The sequence below is a fragment of the Diorhabda carinulata genome, chromosome 7, assembly GCF_026250575.1.
Source record: "Diorhabda carinulata isolate Delta chromosome 7, icDioCari1.1, whole genome shotgun sequence".
NCBI lineage: Eukaryota > Metazoa > Arthropoda > Insecta > Coleoptera > Chrysomelidae > Diorhabda > Diorhabda carinulata.
In genome coordinates this window covers 16,141,065-16,159,445 of record NC_079466.1, presented here as the reverse complement: position 1 = coordinate 16,159,445, position 18,381 = coordinate 16,141,065, and the positions used below count along the sequence as shown (strand labels likewise).

Genomic DNA, 18,381 nt, shown 5'->3' with positions numbered 1-18,381 from the left:
AGTTTAATATTCTGACTCTTTCTTCCTTATTCATATTTGAATTTGTTTGCCTAATTCGTAAGCACGCTTCTCCAATTTGAGACGGCTTTCTACTTGGGAACGCAGAGCACGACCTTTACCTACCTACTCCACGTTCAAAATTAGTTAAGGGCTTAATATTTTACAATGCAAGAAATGCACAATCACTAGCCAATTGAAATTAAATCGAGATATCATCTTTTCCTTTCCTAATAAAAATAGAATAATATATGGTTTATGGCTATTGAATAAAGAGACTGACGAAGCTACAGATCTACGTAAAAACTTGAAGAAACAAAAAATACAGTGAGAGAAGAAAATAGCAAAGATTTATGCCTTCTACAAACGCATCCCATTGTCGAAATTTGTCACAAATCACTTGGACAATTGAAAAAAGGATTTGTCTTTTTTTGCCCACAACACCACAACACGCTTTGGTAATAAAGAGATGATTCAAGCCCCTCCCTAAATTATTCTTCTTCAAGTACCATACACTTTGCAGCGTGTAGGTGTACTCTTGTCCAAAACTTTTAATTTATTATCTGAAAGCACCGTTAAATATTGTCAATTATTGATACTTTCTGTATAAACTGGAAGCTTCCGTCGTCCCCAGATATGTTAATCAATGGGGTTGAAATCACGGGAACTTGAGGGCCAGTAAAGGACCTTCACGTCCTAGAGAAATGCTCCATCTTACTGAAAATACATCCCTTGCATAACAATCTTTGCTTTGTCAGGCAGATTCGGCAAAATATTTTGTAGAAAGTCGAATCAAAAGACTATCAAAAAAGTGAGGACCTACTTATTGAATAATTTCTTGTAAATTGAGTTTCATCTGTAGATAGTGTCCTTTACAGCGTTGGTCGATGACTTTTAGTCCAACTACAACTCACGGATTCCATCATTAGGATGTAGTCGCTGAACCATTTGGATATGATATGGGTACAGATGATTTTTTTTTTTGGAAGACTATAATTTTTTTGATTGAGTAACATTGAGCTTTCAACTTTCTTGTCAAGTGTATATTGTAGGGTTCATAATTATTGCGTTCGTCCATTAGGAAAAGGGCAATAACAACTAACCGAAATGTTGGATTACTGGGGTTTCGACGATCAGGAAATCTGTGATATTCTCTAGTAGCAGTTGCACAATGACCTTTACAGCAAAACCCATTGACAAAAATGATGTCGTCATATTCTGTGGTTGAAAACTGATTTCGAACAAAAGTAACAAAAGGTAACACAATAGTACATAACTAAAAAGAAGAAGAAATATATATTCTTCTACACATATGTATATATGTATATATAAATTTGGGGTCTCGTATACACTGGGACCTAAAGAATCTATTGTGTCCCAATTTCTTGCTGCGATAGTGGAAAACCCAGTGTTTACACTGATCCATTAATCCCACTCTTTTCAAGAAGTCTAGAATATGGGACGGCTTCAACTGCCAGAGATCTTCGTCTTCTATTTCAAACGCTCTTAAGTGTAGTGCTCTGGAGTTCCTTAGAGTTTCACACTTCGAGAGAATATGGATATAGTTCTTCAGGTGTTTGTTGAGGCGACAGTGCCCCGATAGAACTAATCATCATTGAGCAGATCTATTCTACCTTCTTTTCCAGTGCTTTTCCAATTGTTCTGTAGCTGATACCAATGAAGGCTTCGGATCCCATGAAAGGCTTTTCTACCCCCGATTTCCTACACATAAATGAAGATTGAATTTCTCGTTCAATAGAGATAATACAAAGTGACAATAAGGAGGAGTTGACACTTTTTAGTAGTCTCATGATATCTTTCCTGTAGAGCTCTACATATGGTGAAAGTATACAAATTTCCTCATGACTCACCCTGTTTACTTCATTCAGTAAACCTGGAATATCATGACAGCAAATTAAGCCATTTTCCTTTGAGAAAAGTACGACCAGAATAGACTGCGTATTCTGAAACTTGGAAATGTTCGCATTTTTTTGTAAAAGGTTCCATTGCTATAAAGAAAGATCTAATTCACGAACTAGATCATTGACCTTTTTAGGGATAGATGAAAATTTGTTTTTTTTTTTGTTTAGTCGTACAAGCGGCTCTCAAGAAATATAACTTGAATAACTGAAACCCAGTATTTTCAAAATAATATTCAAATATTATATCATGCTAATTATCTCACCACTCCTGATTGGAACCATTTAAGATCTGTTAACCATAAATTAAGTTATACAATATGTCTCTTATTTTATGCTCCATTTACCTAATTTCTGTCTAATATTACTGTGACCATGAAGAATCATGAATCTACCTACTTACTATTGTATTCGTTTTGTATTGTAAGATTTATTGTAGACTGATCGTTTTCAATGTCTTCATAAGCGGTTCCACATGTGCCTTAGACACTTGAAGTTCCATTTACTTACCAAATTACTTATTTTCTTAATGTGACGTGACGACCAGTAGTCAAACTATTTGAAACCACTTTATTTATTCATATTTTATATTAATAAATAGTTTTTCCAAAGTTGTGAATTAAGTTATTCAACTTGCTTTATAAAATTTTACTTTTGTCGCTAATTTGTAATAGAAATGTAAATACTTAATAAATGTTTGATTAGTTCATTGTTCGTATTACAAGCTCTTATTTCATTACAGGAGGATTGCTATTATCAAACAACCCTTTTCGTTGCGGTTGTCACCTTTCTTGGCTTAGTCATTGGTTAAGAAGATGGATGAGAGAAAGTTTGCAATTCCATAATTCCCCAGTAGAGGAAGTAATCAACATGAACGAAATTATAAAAGAATCTACGTGTATAGACACTAGTAGTGGTAATCGAATTCCGATAATAGATTTGGAACCGGAAGATACGAGCTGTCACGCAAGCGCTCTAAGCAACGGAACATATTCAAATAACGCATCTGTGATATATATTATTTTTTTAATAATAACCAGATATTTAAGGTAATTTTGAGAGTGCCATGTAATGTAATTAATCCGAGAATAATTTGTTATTAATTATTTTAATACGGTTTACAAGAATTGAATGTACTTCTATGGAATTTTCACAGGGCGCTATTAGAATTTATACTTGCGGAATAATTTTAAATTAATTATTTAAATCATAAAAAAATTTCGTAGCTGCAATCATCGCAAACATTTTTCCAATACAATTCTTTGAAATAACATAACGTAAATGAAATTTCGGTGCAAATTTTTCAGTTTCTCTTGTCGAGAGTAAAATCTATGTACCTATTGGAGTCCGCTTGACTTAAACCATAGCGATTCTGTATACTTTGAATTGTCGAAAAACTAGAAAGCTGGCAAGACTGTATTTTTAACTACCACCATCCTTAAGTGCAATCTAAATATGAATTTGCGCGCTATAATCTACTATAATTTCAAAATCATCAAGTAATAGTCCAGGAAATAGGTGAAAATTTGGTTAATGGTTCTGAAAACGAAGCTGGGTGTATATTTTTAAATAATTGGACACGCCCGTATTTTGCAATTTACCGCACGTCTCTAGTACTCATAATAGCGCTGATATAAATTGTTAAAAGTGGAATATTCTTACCCCGCCCTCATTTCTTTTTGCAACGTGCCAATCGCTTGCTTACGTTACCAACACCGATTCAAGTATCGTATTTTTTGTCGGGATGTCGAAGGTTGTTATAAATATCGTATTGTACCAAAAGATATCAACACCACTATTAGGTAAAGTTTTTCCAATATCAATTGCAGATTATGAAAACTTATATAAAAACCCTTGCCGACAATTTTGTTCTGTATTCGTTAAAAAGACAGATTCACTTAATTGTAGTCCTATATGAAACTTGGAAAAAATCATTATTATACCTAGTTAACTTGCTACAACTGAATATTGAATTATAAAACGTAAATAGACGAGTAAAATGTACCTATCTGTGAGGGCGTTTGGTTTAAACAGGGTACCAGAAGTGAACTGAGCCCTTTTTGTATCCCTTTCGTTTTTTTTTCTAGAAAATGAAACTTTAAAGCAGAAACCATAAAGGAAAATGAATTCTTTGTCAATAAAATAAAAGAAAAAACATTTCAATTCCAATGTATCTTTATAAATAATAATGGTAGTCAGAATCCCCTGAACTAAAGTCATAATTTGATTGAATTATGAAGGGTTGTAAAGAGGGCGATACCACGTACTCACCTTTGGATATGGAATAGTAAGGAGGTAGTCTAAGAAGAGTATGGCCCTGTTCTTTCCACAGCTTGTCAATATAATAAATGGCCTCTAACTTCATATCTTTAATAACAGTAAGCAATTCTTTGTTTATTGGTCCTTTTTTACGATCGCTGACAAGAATAGGAATATTTTTTTCAGGCGCATAGTTTTTCTCGGAAATTATAGTCACATATGTGTGCCATACACTTTATTGCGTTTGAATGCAAATCATTTCCTGACAGTCCACAGGCGAGGGACGCGATCTGACTACGATTTCTAGCCACGCCTGGCGCACACTTGGGTGACACGGTTTCGGAATCGGACGGACGATGTAAACATAACCTTTAAACTAAAGGTGGAGGCTATTGTTGATATTGGAAATCCTCCAATAGTTGTATCTACAAAACTAAAGAAGGGTAATCTTATCTGGAAAAGAAAGGGACAGATAAGAGTTTTAAAATGGCACGATAAATAAGATGTTCTTATGATTTCAAGTACACATGTGCGTTGGGTATCTATATATCTTGTCTATGAACGTCCCAAAACACGTTTCCGTCACTATTATAGTATTTGTGCAGTGGCGTTTAGAAACGAACGTGTTTTTTTCTCGTGCCGAAAACCATGTGTGACGAAAAACATGAGCAAAGTATCAATCTCAAATTTCTCGGTAAATCGAAAAAAGCTCCGACTGAGTGCTATAAATTGCTCCGAGAGGCTTATGGGGACAATTCTTTATCTCGTGCGCATGTTTTTAATGGTGTAAGCGCTTTATTGAGGACCGAGAGAGTACTGAACATGACCTGCACCTAGGTCGCCCTGTGACTGTTTCAACTCCGGAAACGGTGACCAAAATCAACCAAATTGTGCGTGCAGATCGTCGAATGAGAATCAATAAAGGACAATAAAGGTAGTCCTATAGAATATGTCTATCTCCATGCATATGGCACAAAAATGTAGAATAGGATTTATTGAAAAAATCAATGTTCCATTCGTTCTCTTATGTTTCTAGTGTTTTATTTGAGTACTTTTTTCAAAAAATTTTTTATAATATATGCTCGTACATTCAAAAAACATTTTTATTTAATTTTGAGCATAAAATCCTAAAATGTGAGCATTTTCTTCAAAATATTAAGTCACATAAGTGTGATATGTGGTTTATTTCAATAATATTTTACCTTAAACTAACAACACATATTTGCAGGGCCGAGCCGTGCCGGGTAGCAAGGGGTGCATGTCACCCGGGGCACTAACTCACGGGGCGGCAAAAGGCAAAATGTCTCTAAGAAAACAGAACCTTATCATGCAAAAAATATTTAGTCGCAAAGCGCCTTTCTTTGAATGAAATTTCGACTAGGTACACTAATAGGGCGGCATATTTTGTTCTTGCACCCGGGCGGCGGATACCCTAGGCTCGGTTCTGCATATTTGTAACATAATAACAAAAAAAAGATTAAGTAACACTAAACACTAAAAAAACCAAAAATATTTTTGACTAAAGTTATTTTACACGAGAAAAAAGCAGTTGGTTTATAGCATCGCCAAATTTAGGAATAGCCGTCGTGAACGTGTTAAGGAATTGTAGCGAGTGGTAGGATGCGTTGTCTATAACGATTACTGACTGTGGTAGAATGTTAGATAAAAACTATTCGTTAAACTTCTTTTCAAATAATTCTGCTGACATATTTTCATGATAATTAGCAGCACACTTTTTAATTTTTTCAGCAGATATTAATAAAGCATTTGGCAGGAAATCGTCTTTGCTTCCAACTTGTACTATTATAATTCTTTTCCCTTTAGAGCATTGCCCATCCAAACAGTAATTTTTACTATTGTCTATTAGAACTTCGGTAGTCTTTTATCTGACGATAATAATCTTGTCGCCATCGAACTATCCTTGACGATTCGGTTCTTATCCTCCGTTTATTCAGTTTTTTATGTTCAAAACCACCTGCTGACAAAACTTGACGCAATTTTTCCAAACTGGAATAATTGTATTCTGGATAATCTGCTACGATGAATTAAATTAATCTCACAACGCCATTGCTTATCGCAGACCTTTTGGCTGGAATATTTCGAAGAAATTGTGTACATACGCCTTCCGACAGCTTCGGTCAATAGAAATGCATTTATATTCTCGATTCGATGTTATCATTGGTAAACAGTGGAAATGATGATTCCACGTGGACTGACGGTTTGTTAGATGTTTACCGAATTCTATATGAGGAGTAAACATTATTTTACATTTTTTAATTTGGTTTAATTGCCGTTCGTATTGATGAAATATTGAGTGTTCCTCGCATAACTGTCTTCTGCAATTGATATTGGAAGAACTATAGAAGGTTTTAGACAAACATTGAGTACCGCTTCTGTAGTGCAAAAACAAATAAATTAAAAGGTATATATGTTCGTCTGATATAATTTTGTATACCCAATAATCCATTGAAAAATCGTTATTGCTTACAGTAGATATTGAATTATGTATTCACAGTGATTACAAACCATTCAAACTAGTAGCCAACATACGGATCAGTAATTATATACGAGCTCTCATACATCAGTTCAAATAGAAACATTTTTGAACAGTTAAAACATTGAATCGATAGGTCCTACGTCGCCCATTCTTTGTTTGATACCCAATGATGTTTTTATTTCCGCAGATCAAGAATAAATTGCGACGTCAACTTTTTCTACATTTTGAACAATTGGTTCAAACTAATGCAAAATTATTATTGCTTTTAATAAATAATATTTTGAAAAACATTAAGTCATATCCAATTATAAATATTTATGTCAAAATTTAAATAGTTAAGTTAAGACTCTCGACAAGAATGGTCAATGTTTTCTATTTATTTCCAAAAATTTCCTAAAAAACTGAAAGCACTGAAAGCACGTACCTTAGAGACTATGAATATTGTGAAAAGGCTCGCGTGGAAATCTTTCGTTGTACAAAATTTCCTCAGAAAGCATAAAGCTGATAACTATATAGAAATAGTAGAAGACACGCTAGTTCGATTCAAAAATTTAGGCTGTGATAATACACTATCTCAACAATCGCCTAGATCAATTCCAACACAATTTAGGAGAACTAAGAATATTTAATTTTCGAAAATCTTTACACTTAAGGTAGAGTATTACCAATATGGAAAGATCGACGATGGGCCATTCTAAAGATAAAAATAACCAACTACAGCAAATGTCAGGTATTACTGATGCAATTGAAAATTTGAAATGGAACTGGGCTAGCCACGTAGCTGGGGCAGAAAAATTTTAGAGTGGAGACCTCTTCACGATGCACAGTATAGTAATTGCCGTCCATCAACGGGATTGACCGACGATATTAAGAAAATGCCATCAAATTGGATGAATACCATTTAGAACCGATACAGATGAATTCAATTACAGAAGGCTTATAATAATGATGACGATGATGATGATAATGATGATGAGGATGACGAAGTTTAGTTCACTATAGATAATAATAAGATAATTAAAAGCTCTGCAAATATTTTTGCCGTCACGATATTCCATTACAGGATCGTATAAAGGTGAATATACAAATTCAGCTCACTAGGAATTTTTCCGCAGATAAAACCTAAGATAACTGGACTAGCAGGAGTGGTATATAATTTCTTCATCAAATAATTTTATTTTTATTTTCGGTTACCTATACAATTCGTTATGTAGCCAATTAATAATTATTTCGTGCTATATATAAATTTGGAAAAATTTACGTACATGGTACTCTTCATGTAAATAAAGACATATATTTTTTTATTGTAATTATCTGTAAATATATACATATCGTAGTAATGTTATCTTTAAATAAAACTACATATTCAATTCAAAAATATTTTTTACTTTAAATCCCACATACAATATCCCAAAAATAAAATATAAAAAAAATCGCATTTGATGTTTGCTGGTATAATAACACTGACCGACAAGATTTTCGCTTACATAGCTTATCTTTAAAAAGGAAATACCCCTCCAATAATAGAAAAAATATTTATTAAGTACTAACACGTACCACTTTTCAATAGTTTAATTATCCCTGTTTACATTAGCAGGTAATTTTATAGTCGAAAAAATACCTGAACTGTATAATTCAGAATAATAAACATGAAAATAAAATTGAAAATTATTATTCTGTTGAGTTCCAAACTAAATGGTTTTCTGTTCATAGTGCAAAAAGTGATTATAAAGACGAAAATGTCGAGTCAAACGCGCCACAGTTGCAAAACTTCTCCCGACAAATTTTGCTATATTTGTGAAGAATTTATTATGAAATCGCAAGCCAGGCCATTTTTCGAAAATGTGAAAAAAGCCTATTTCAAATACAGTCCCTGACCAAATTATTAGATGCACTGTATTTTTTAAATAATTTTATGTTTCTTAAGAGTTTTTATGCAGTAATTGTATATCTAAATTACAATATTATTAATTTTTATTTCGAAGATTTGTTGTAGACTACCTATTCGTATTTGTCTTGAACATATGGCAACACTGTGTTCACAATGTGATAAATGAACGTAAACAGTGTTGCCAGAGCTAGTACAATTGTACAATTTTAGTACATTTTAGTGTATTTTATACGCTAGTACATTTTTCCTTTTTTCTAATACATTTTCCCTGCGCTCGCAAATATAAAGTTATTTTATATTTTCGTTTAATAAAATAAACTAGAAATTGTACTAGATTGTAACAATAATTAGAAAGCAGAGCCTAGTTGATTTATATTTAGATCGTGAGATTTATGTACTACATTGCTAATTTTATCGGTAAACTTTATATAAATTTTTCATCCTTAAAATAATAATTGACACAGTCTATAACGTTTTTTGAAAAAAAAATTTAATTTAAACTTATATTTATACATCTTTCCATAATTTTATTAAATTTGTTTGAAATTGGTACAATCTAGAACATTTTTTAGTTCAATTTTTACATTCAGCTTTTAAATTGTGGCAACACTGAACGTAAACAAGTACAAACCTTCATTAGTCGCGATCGGAATCTCGTCAGGTACGGGTGTGTTTCTGTGGCTTTATGGACTGCGATTGTTTGTTTAACAGTTTAATACTACCCAGTTATTTGTTTATTTTATTTGTAGTGTTTAAAAAAAATAATTGGACTTTTTTCATTACGGGTAGAAAAGGCGATCTTTCACCACGTAAAAAAGCTGAAGTGAAGGCCGTTGTGAATGCGAAAACATTTACAAACCAGGAAATTTCACGCATAAAAAAGAAAATTGTGTCAGGAGAGGAATTAAGTCCAAAAAGAAAGAAAAGATACGGTAGAAAACCAGTTTTCACTCCACGGTCAGAGAGATGTTTGAAGAAAATTTATCTATAAAACAGATTTGCTACCACAAAGATGATAAAATCACAACTGCAGTATGCTAGCGTAAATGCTTCTGAACGCACTGTTCGAAGAAAATTGAAAGAGCTAGATTTTAAGGTCTGTCGCCCCACCAGGAAGCCCAAGTTAACAACTGCAATAAAAGCAAAACACCTGAAGTGGATTAAACGATGGAAAGACAAAGATGTGGACTCCTGGAGATCGGTAAGATATTGTAATTTAATGAAAACTTTATATTTATTTCTATTTTTGACAGGTCTGCTTCAGTGACGAAAGCATATTCGAAATTTTGCAGAATAAAGCTCTGTATGTGCGTCGTCGTTGTGGAGAAAAGTTTCATCCTGACTGTGTCGTTCCAACGGTTAAACATCCCACCATAGTGATGATTTGGTCAGTCATGAGCGGCAAAGACACTGTACGTCTGTACGTCGTAATAGGAATAATGAGGCAAGATCAGTTCAAAGAAGTATTACAGAATCACTTGATTCCGCAGCTCAGAGAATGGTTTCCAAATGGAGAACCATTCACTTTCATTTAAGATGGAACTCCCTGCCACACTGCTCGGTCTGTCAAAGCTTTTTTGGCGGAAGAAAATATCCCTCTGTTGGATTGGCCTGGTAATAGTCCCTATATGAATCCTATTCAAAATGTGTGGGAGCTAATAAAAAGAGAAGTAGCTAAAGATGTGATTACCAACAAAACCCAGCTTTTAGAGAAGATTATTCATGTGTGGAATCATCATCCTTAAATACAGAAGACAGTAGAGTCTTGCATTGATAGCATGCAGCGCAGAATTAGAGCTTTGATAGCGGCTAAAGGTGGCTCAACTAAATATTTACTTTTAATTACATTGATTTTCTAAATTAATGTTGTTTTACGTATATTAAATTAATTGGTGATTTATTAGATAATATAAAAAAACAATGCAATTTAAAACAATAAAATGGTACAATATCAATCGGTAATTAATATTTTACATGAAATGTTGCAGTGCTTCTAATAATTTGGCCAAGAACTGTATTTTGGTACTTTAATTAGAGACCAAGCAGTGGGCTCCCACGCGTGCTGTGTTAGTTGTAGCGTGTCATTTGTACTGACAAACTGACTAATAATACACAAAACTGGACAAGACACTGTATGTTCGACAGAAGCGACAGCACGACTGATGAATCTGGAGACAATTGAAGAGAGAGAGAGAGAAAGAGGAAAATACGGAAAGTCAAGAAAGTGCCTATTTTCCTGGGATATTAGCTAAAATCCCAACTTGTCTATTGACCTACGATACATGTTCATTTAACTTAAATATTGCAAGCTAAATTATCTAATGTTATATTAAATGACTGTTAAGATTATATTTGCTCTGATACATTTTTTTTCTTATTAAAAATAAATTAATTTTAGAATTTGGATTATTAAACATGTCTTTGGCGTATCTTAAGTTATACACTCATTTTAGATTAATCAGTATAATTATAAAAATCATTTCGTATCCTAGGTAAAAGATTTTCCAATTCGGTAATTCTTGGGATCGTTCAATTCAATTTTAAAAAGTGTTACATTTTCCATCCAGTATCTTGGAAAGGATGCGTTTGCGGACATAAGACCCAAGGAATTTACCCTAGAGCTTTGGCAGTCGAATTTAGGGACACCCAGTATACATTATAAACCAACTTTTTTTTATTTTCTTCCTACTCTTTGGAATATTTTGGTTGCATTCCATGCTATATGAAATATCTGCCTCTCCGTTTCTATGTTTTCATCTCCATCTTCGTATTTTGATTTTTCTCAAATAACTTTTTTTGAATTGACTTTGGTTTTGGAGATTTTGTGTTTATAGAAAAAAGAAGTTGCACCACATAATCCAATAACTTGAGAAATAACTTTTGGATCAATTAAACTAAAACAAATATCAATATAAAATACAACTTTCCACTAATATTATAAAGGATTTATTCGAAAAGTTATAGTGATGAAAAAAAATAGAAAAGGAATAAACCTAATCTCACTATTGTACAACCCTCATACTCTAATCCCATTAGGTTACAAAACTGAATATATATATTTTTATTACTAATAAAGAAATAATTTAAAACAATATTCAAGTGATGATAATCGATAAAAGTATTGTAAAAAATAATTGAAAAAAAAATATAGATGGTGGGAAAATTTCACATAAATTCATAATAAATCCTCAACATTTATTCTCTTCCTCTTCTTGTGATTGACAACCATATTAGCTGCTTCTAAAGCGGCGCTTGAATCTACCAACCAATTGTTCATTTTTACTCTTGCCTTGTAAGCCTCATTGAATATTTTCCTTTCTAGCATATCCAATTTTTGTTGAACCGAAGGATCTGATATTGTATTATCTGCTAAGTCCATAAGCTGTCTAAAGCGAGTTCTAAATGTCTGAAATCAAAATTTATTTTTCTAGTAGTCCAGTCATTATAGTGGGTTTATCTCGTAAAATCGACATACCCAGTATATTACCATGTGAAAACTTGGGCATCCTAAAATTAATCTCAAAATTGGTGGCAAGTTTTAAAATCCGGGGTCAAAGGTCACAAAAATCGATTTTTTTGACTTTTTTTGCAAATATCTCGTTTTCTATATTTTCTTTTAAGAAGATGCGGGATCCAAGTAACGGATTCTACCAGGAGAGCTGATGGATATGTGGAACTCCCGTAGCCTACTCATTAAACCGCCATCTTCTGTCATCTCCTTCCAACCAGGAACTATTGTGATTTTACTTCTGGTTGGTGGGTCTGTCCTTGTATGTTTCTTTGTTTTCTATAATATCATCATACCAAACAGCCGTCCACATTCTTTTGCATAAGAATTCTCTCTGTATAGGTAGCAATCAACGGGACGATATTATCAGGATTTATGCTGCCGACAGTCTAACTTTTCCCCTCTCTTAAGCCCACAAGAAGAACGTGAAGATACCGTCGGAAGTAGCTGTGCCCCGTCAAAAGCTGTGTAATGTAGAAGTTCACCTCTCCAAACTTCCTTTCGGTCTAAGGTCTTTTACTAGTCGTCGCGTATTCAGCTAATTTCTCTTCTGTCCATCGTTATTGCCACGTCCATATAGTTCTAATCGTATTATATATGAGCTACTTCTGTATATCCTCTTACGCTCGTGACTGACTTTAAAACTTGCCACCATCCAATTATATGTAATCTAAAGAATAATTTTATGATGCCAATATACAAGTTCTTATGTGGTAATATACTGGGTATGTCGATTTTCCGATATCTTCACCTAATTTGGTCTAAGATGACTGGACTATAGCAAATTTGGCACTTTTTCAATTTCAATTAACATAACCCAATGGATCCTCAACAACTTTTAGTTAATGGCCATTGAAAAGTGGACACCTAGTAACATAAATTGAACGTTATATATTTTAATAAAAGAATTTTGCAGAGATAGAAATATCAATGTAAAACTTCAACTATCTCAATTAGAATTCACTTTCAATTTAACAGAGTATAGAGGAAGTCTATAAAGATATTTATATTCAGCTCCCATTTTCTTTAAGTAAATCATTTAGTTCAATTAAGTAGGAGCATCATTTGCTAAAATATTGAATTTTTAAAAAATTTTTTAAAAAAATCGAAAAATCGTTACTGTTGCTTTAAACTACAAGCAATCCAGAAAATATTTCCTGAGGAAAATATGGGAAGGATAGAGTTTTAAAAACCGATTTACAGTTTCAGCACAGCAGTTGTCCTAGTCACAATAAAGATGAGGTTACTTTGGAAAATACTTTCTTACAATAGAATTATTTCTGCCTCTGGTGTAATCAAATGGCCTCCCAGATAGAAAAATATATTTTCGAATAACTTTTTTGGCTTTAAATGGGAAAACCTCCTCCTGAAAATTTTTGATAGAATTACAGTTGAATAGCAAAGAGTTATGAGGCTATCTTTTTATAGATTTCGACATTATTTAGTAGAAAGAGTTAGATTATTCGAGCCCTTATCACAAGGTGTTACTTTTCTTATATAATTTAATTTTTTCCAGAACTAAATTAAAGATATAAAGTATACAGTAAAAACCGGAAATAACATATCAGAATCCTTCACAGTCAACAAAAGATTATGACACCTTGTTATACATTTCAGTTCGCAGATGATCAGGTAATATGTGCAAATGAAAGAGATGACTTAGGAAACATGGCACGCAAACTAAAGGAAGAATACAGACAATTGGGACTGCAGATGAACATAGAAAAGACAGAAGGGGAAATAGGGGAAAATATGATTGACATACAACAATAAAACAAGCAAAATGTGAAAACTATCTATATTGGAGTCATTTTTGACAAAAAGGGGACAGATGATAGAGAAATAAAATGTGGCATAAACAGAGCATGATCAATAACTAAATCACTAAATGGAATACTTGAAATACTGGAATAGGAAAGCCAATAAAACTGAGAATCTACAATGCAATGATTAGGAGTACGTTGGTATATGGATTGTAACGGTGGAAAATAATCGAACTACTAAAAAAAATAGAAGCCAAGGAAATGGACACCTTAAAAAGAGTAAATAGAACGTCAAGGTTACTAATTAACCAGAAAGACATTATAGAGAAGATAAATTGCCAAAAAATATAATAAAGTGGATCCCATAGGAGAAGAGAAAGAGAGGAAGACCAAGATTTCACAGATGCATGGAAAAAGGAAATCAATGATTAAACGAAATTTGAATGATAAGAACTGCAGGGACAAGTAACAGTGGCAATTAGACAATGCCATAGGAGGTTTTGAACCCAAATTTATAATAACTGATAAAAATATTTGACCTTTCGACCTTCTTGAGTCTTTATAAAAAAACTACCAAATTTAAAACCAGTAATTCTTAACTAAACAATGTAAGTAATTTTTATTATTGATACAGTTTTATAGATATTTTTGAATTGTACTATAATTTCAGTTCCTTATGATGAATACATAAGTATTTGAAAGCTTCGAAATATATTAGAAATAGGTGTTTGGTGTTTAAGATTTCAAAAAAAAAATAAGAGAAAACCAAAATCTTCAAATGTATCATACTTTGTTTTATACTATGTTCAATAAACAAAAGTGATGAGTTGAGGTTGGTGCTTGAATTATTTAATGAATATTTATAAAGAAGTAAAACTATTGCTCAAAATTAAGACATATAATTTTTCTAGATAAATTACAAATATACTTTTTCCTTTATAGATAACAACTAAATAATATTAGAAAATGATTACTTACTGTGGATTGTATTAAATATAAAATAAAAATACTTACATGTATTAGAGTATCATGGACCTCATTTTTTCTATCAAAATGTTTAATGTAAGCGCCCACTTCATAGAAATAGAGGCTGAATTTATGAAGATCGACTGCCGTGGCATCAGCTTTTAATATCTCCCGATAAGATTCCCTGTATATTTTTGGCAAATCTGGAGCAACAATTGGTTGACGACTCAATGAAATCTCGTCAACTAACCATAAAGGTAATTCTTGGAATGTACCAGGTAGTAGATCTTTTTCCGATACTGAAGGATTTAAGTGGCCTGTAAAGTAGATTCGGTTATATATAATCATTATTTGTTATAAGTAATTACCCATTTTAGGAACATTTAGGATAATTTTACAAGGTGTTCTTTCCTGAGTAGCTAAAATATCATCAATTGAATAATAGTTAGGGAAATAAGAGGCGGGTAAAGGCATTTTGGTTTCAATATATTGAATAATTATAACGTAAAACTATTCCTAACATGTATGTGGATTTGAAATTTGAAAGTTTAACAATAATAAAGGTTATTGTAACACTTCTTCTTTTTTATTGTTTTCTAAGTGCTACTTTGCTGCAGCTACCAAAAGTGTATTTTAAGTATTATAAATTTCTTTCTCCTAGTCTACACCGTTCTTGTTGCAATAGCATAACAGGAAATGGGCGGCTCTGGTAACAGTTCTTGCTATCAACCAATATCGAAAAGATCGTCCCGGCAACGGTTCACAAACGATACCCTAGTCGGTTGGAATCAAAAATTATCCAAAATATGAAAATCAAATTTTTCAAATCAACTGACAGATAAAAACTGAAATTTCAAAGCTGGACTACCCTTAATTAATATCCCAGAATAGTTTGATTGCATTCTACTTACCATTACTTGAAGCACTTACCAGTTTCATACAGGGTACCAAATTTGATATTTTCAAGTATGTATTACATAATATCAATGATGATACTTGTTGATTGTTTACTATAAATTCAGCAATTTTTTGTGCTAAACATCTCCCTTTGAAAAAATTCGATCAATATGTTTTTGAATAAAATAAAATACGGTAACGCAATTATAAAATACGTAGTGAATAATTGATAGTGTGTTCGAAAGGGTTTACTAGAGCATCATGGGGACCTATTTGACTCTAAAGTTCTCTTAAGTAAATCCCAAAATCCTTGGGTTTCCCTTTCTATTTATTGTTAAAGATGTGAATAAAACTATGTATTTTTTTCATACATAGTATCTCAAATCTCTCCAAATGTAAGTATTAATGATTTTCAAAATTTTTGGACCAACTTTGAGGTTCTGTAACTCCTCAGGAATGCAACTTGGTATAAAGGTAAATTGCCCCAATCGCCACATTTTACGCTCTCCTGTAAAAAAAAATAAAAAATTATTTTTTCAATGAACAATGAAATTTTAAAATTTCACTGTTTATTTATTATATTGAATATAAAACATGTTTTGATCTATCAAAAATAAAAATATTAAATGATCAATATTATTTTTTTCCCAATAAATCTTTCAGAGGCTTTCTATTGGTAGTGTAAGCTAGTTATTTGTTTTCTGGAGGGTAAGCTGCTAACCTGGCCCCCAAATACTCCTCTTTTTTCGGCAACAGTGCCACTGAGTTACCCAGTCCACCCAGAAGCATTGCAAGCAAAGTGACAGGTGATAGACTGGTAAAAATAGCGAAGGATAAATCTCCAATGGGAATAGGTAGTAGAGGTTGGCCACGAAAAAAGTGGAGTGACAACCTAGAGCCAGGATGAGGAAAGATATAGAAGAAGAACAGGCATTATACCGAATATGGAAGAAAGAAGTTAAAGATAATAAATCTGTTACTATCATCATGATTTTATGGTTTTACTAGTACGAATCTGTCCTCAATAGAAGGGAGACACTAATATCCCTTACCCCACTCACATGAGCCTATAAACGGACTAATGCGTATTCCCAACCTTTTCTATTTCTATACTTTTAGCTTAAATTTAAAACAAAAACTGAATACATATGTTGATACAATTTTAATGTCATGATAAAATAAACATTATATTATAAACATAACAACTAACACAATTATCTAACTGTTTTACTAATCATAACCATTCATTATGATACCAAGTAGGTTCCGTCAAGGGTTCCAATAAAAAGCACCATGCACATAAACCGATAATAAATAAACTTACAATAGTAATTTTTTTCATACCCTTATAAGTAACAACTTCAGTGAAATCTGGAAAGCCCATATGATTACAAAATGAATGTACAATGAATATGGATATGAAATGTCTAGTTCTATAGAAAATATATGCAGAATACATTCCAAACAATGTTGTATATGCAAACTGAAAACAGGATATTTTCAAAGACAAATTAAAACTCATATGGTTTATTCTTTCCAACATATGATGAAAATGGGCAACTCCAAAAAACAATGGGCTAGTAAACACTGCTGAATACGGAGTAAAACACTGTAGTAACATTGGCAGCATACAACTTCTATATGTAAATTCTTCAGTAAAAGGTGCTACTATGTGATTTCTTAACCATATTAAATTTTTTAGATTTGAAAACCAATACATTTCTTCAGTATACAATTTAGATAAGCCACTGTACAATTCCATTGATATAGGACCCAAAAATAATATCATTGTTAGGAAAAGGGGCATAAAAATTGCCTGACATAATCCCTGAGATCTTAGTCCCAAAATTTCTGGAAATGTTTGTTTTTCTAAAACTTCTTTTCGAAGACCCATATATAAAAAACATGGGGATATAAATAACATGACGAAAGCACTAGTGAATCTTTTTTTTATAGTCGACGGATGATCTCTACTGTGAGGACTTTTCCATATATGAAGACTGAAGACGTAGGTAACAGACAGTAAAAAGCAAAGAAAAATTGACTTGTAACATTGAAAAGTTTCATCAAAATTCCATTCCATCTCGAACAGTCTTGTTTGCGGCAGTTAGATGTGTATACATTATCTATTTCATCTGATATACAAATAATAAATATTATTTAAAAACTTTGGTTATGTACTACTTGTCTTAAACACCACAGAGTATTCTAACACGAGAGCATTCATTCAATTATACTTGTTCTAACAACTAGCGCCAGTAACTGTCTATTCTGTCAGGGTATAAAAAACTGAATATAAAGAATCCATAAAAATGAAAAGCATCAACAAGCTAGACGATTAACTAAAACTAAATATTATTTCTTGGTTTATTTCAAGATATAATACAGTAATTTAGTAAATGATTGGTACTTCGTCCTTAAGAAGTAAGGTGAAAATCTTTTTATTTCTTCTTTAGAATTAGAAAAGTCTCAGCTACTAGAGCTATTCGGTCCACATTTATATTTCTCTATTTCGGAGACATTAAAATATACTTAATATTCTTATTTGATTCATAAATCTGTTAGCATTATTTCACAGATCCACACTGTTGGTTATTGTTGAAATCTGGACCGTTCTTGGAACGGTTATTGGAAGCGTTTAAATGAAATTTCCTGCGCAATCTTCAACTATACATGGTTGTAAT

General features: G+C 32.4%; 3 protein-coding genes across 4 annotated transcripts in view; 1 reads left to right on the top strand and 2 right to left on the bottom strand.

Annotated features, from left to right (window-relative positions):
• Positions 1 to 8,044, top strand: part of LOC130896483 (chaoptin-like) — a 74,915-nt gene extending 66,871 nt beyond the window's left edge. Inside the window, exon 6 of the mRNA XM_057804634.1 lies at positions 2,659 to 8,044. Coding sequence (XP_057660617.1) covers positions 2,659 to 2,969 — 311 coding nt within the window. The 3' untranslated portion in view covers positions 2,970 to 8,044. The remainder of the gene's footprint in view (positions 1 to 2,658) is intronic.
• On the bottom strand, positions 8,038 to 16,204 carry LOC130896489 (DNA replication complex GINS protein PSF3). Of its 2 annotated transcripts, none has more exons than XM_057804639.1 (3): positions 15,169 to 16,204; positions 14,849 to 15,117; positions 8,038 to 11,969 (listed from the first exon to the last, which is right to left on the bottom strand). In XM_057804639.1, the coding sequence occupies exons 1-3, from the start codon at positions 15,272 to 15,274 to the stop codon at positions 11,739 to 11,741; spliced, it is 606 nt and encodes a 201-aa protein (XP_057660622.1). In that variant the 5' UTR covers positions 15,275 to 16,204; the 3' UTR covers positions 8,038 to 11,738. The 2 variants fall into 2 exon arrangements, with proteins under 2 accessions (XP_057660622.1, XP_057660623.1); XM_057804640.1 differs by having other exon boundaries at positions 15,712 to 16,145.
• Positions 16,205 to 16,844: 640 nt separating this feature from the next.
• LOC130896487 (CAAX prenyl protease 2) lies at positions 16,845 to 17,911 on the bottom strand. The gene has a single exon (XM_057804636.1). It carries the CDS (start codon positions 17,778 to 17,780, stop codon positions 16,932 to 16,934), a length of 849 nt encoding a protein of 282 aa, XP_057660619.1. The 5' UTR covers positions 17,781 to 17,911; the 3' UTR covers positions 16,845 to 16,931.
• Positions 17,912 to 18,381: the final 470 nt, after the last annotated feature.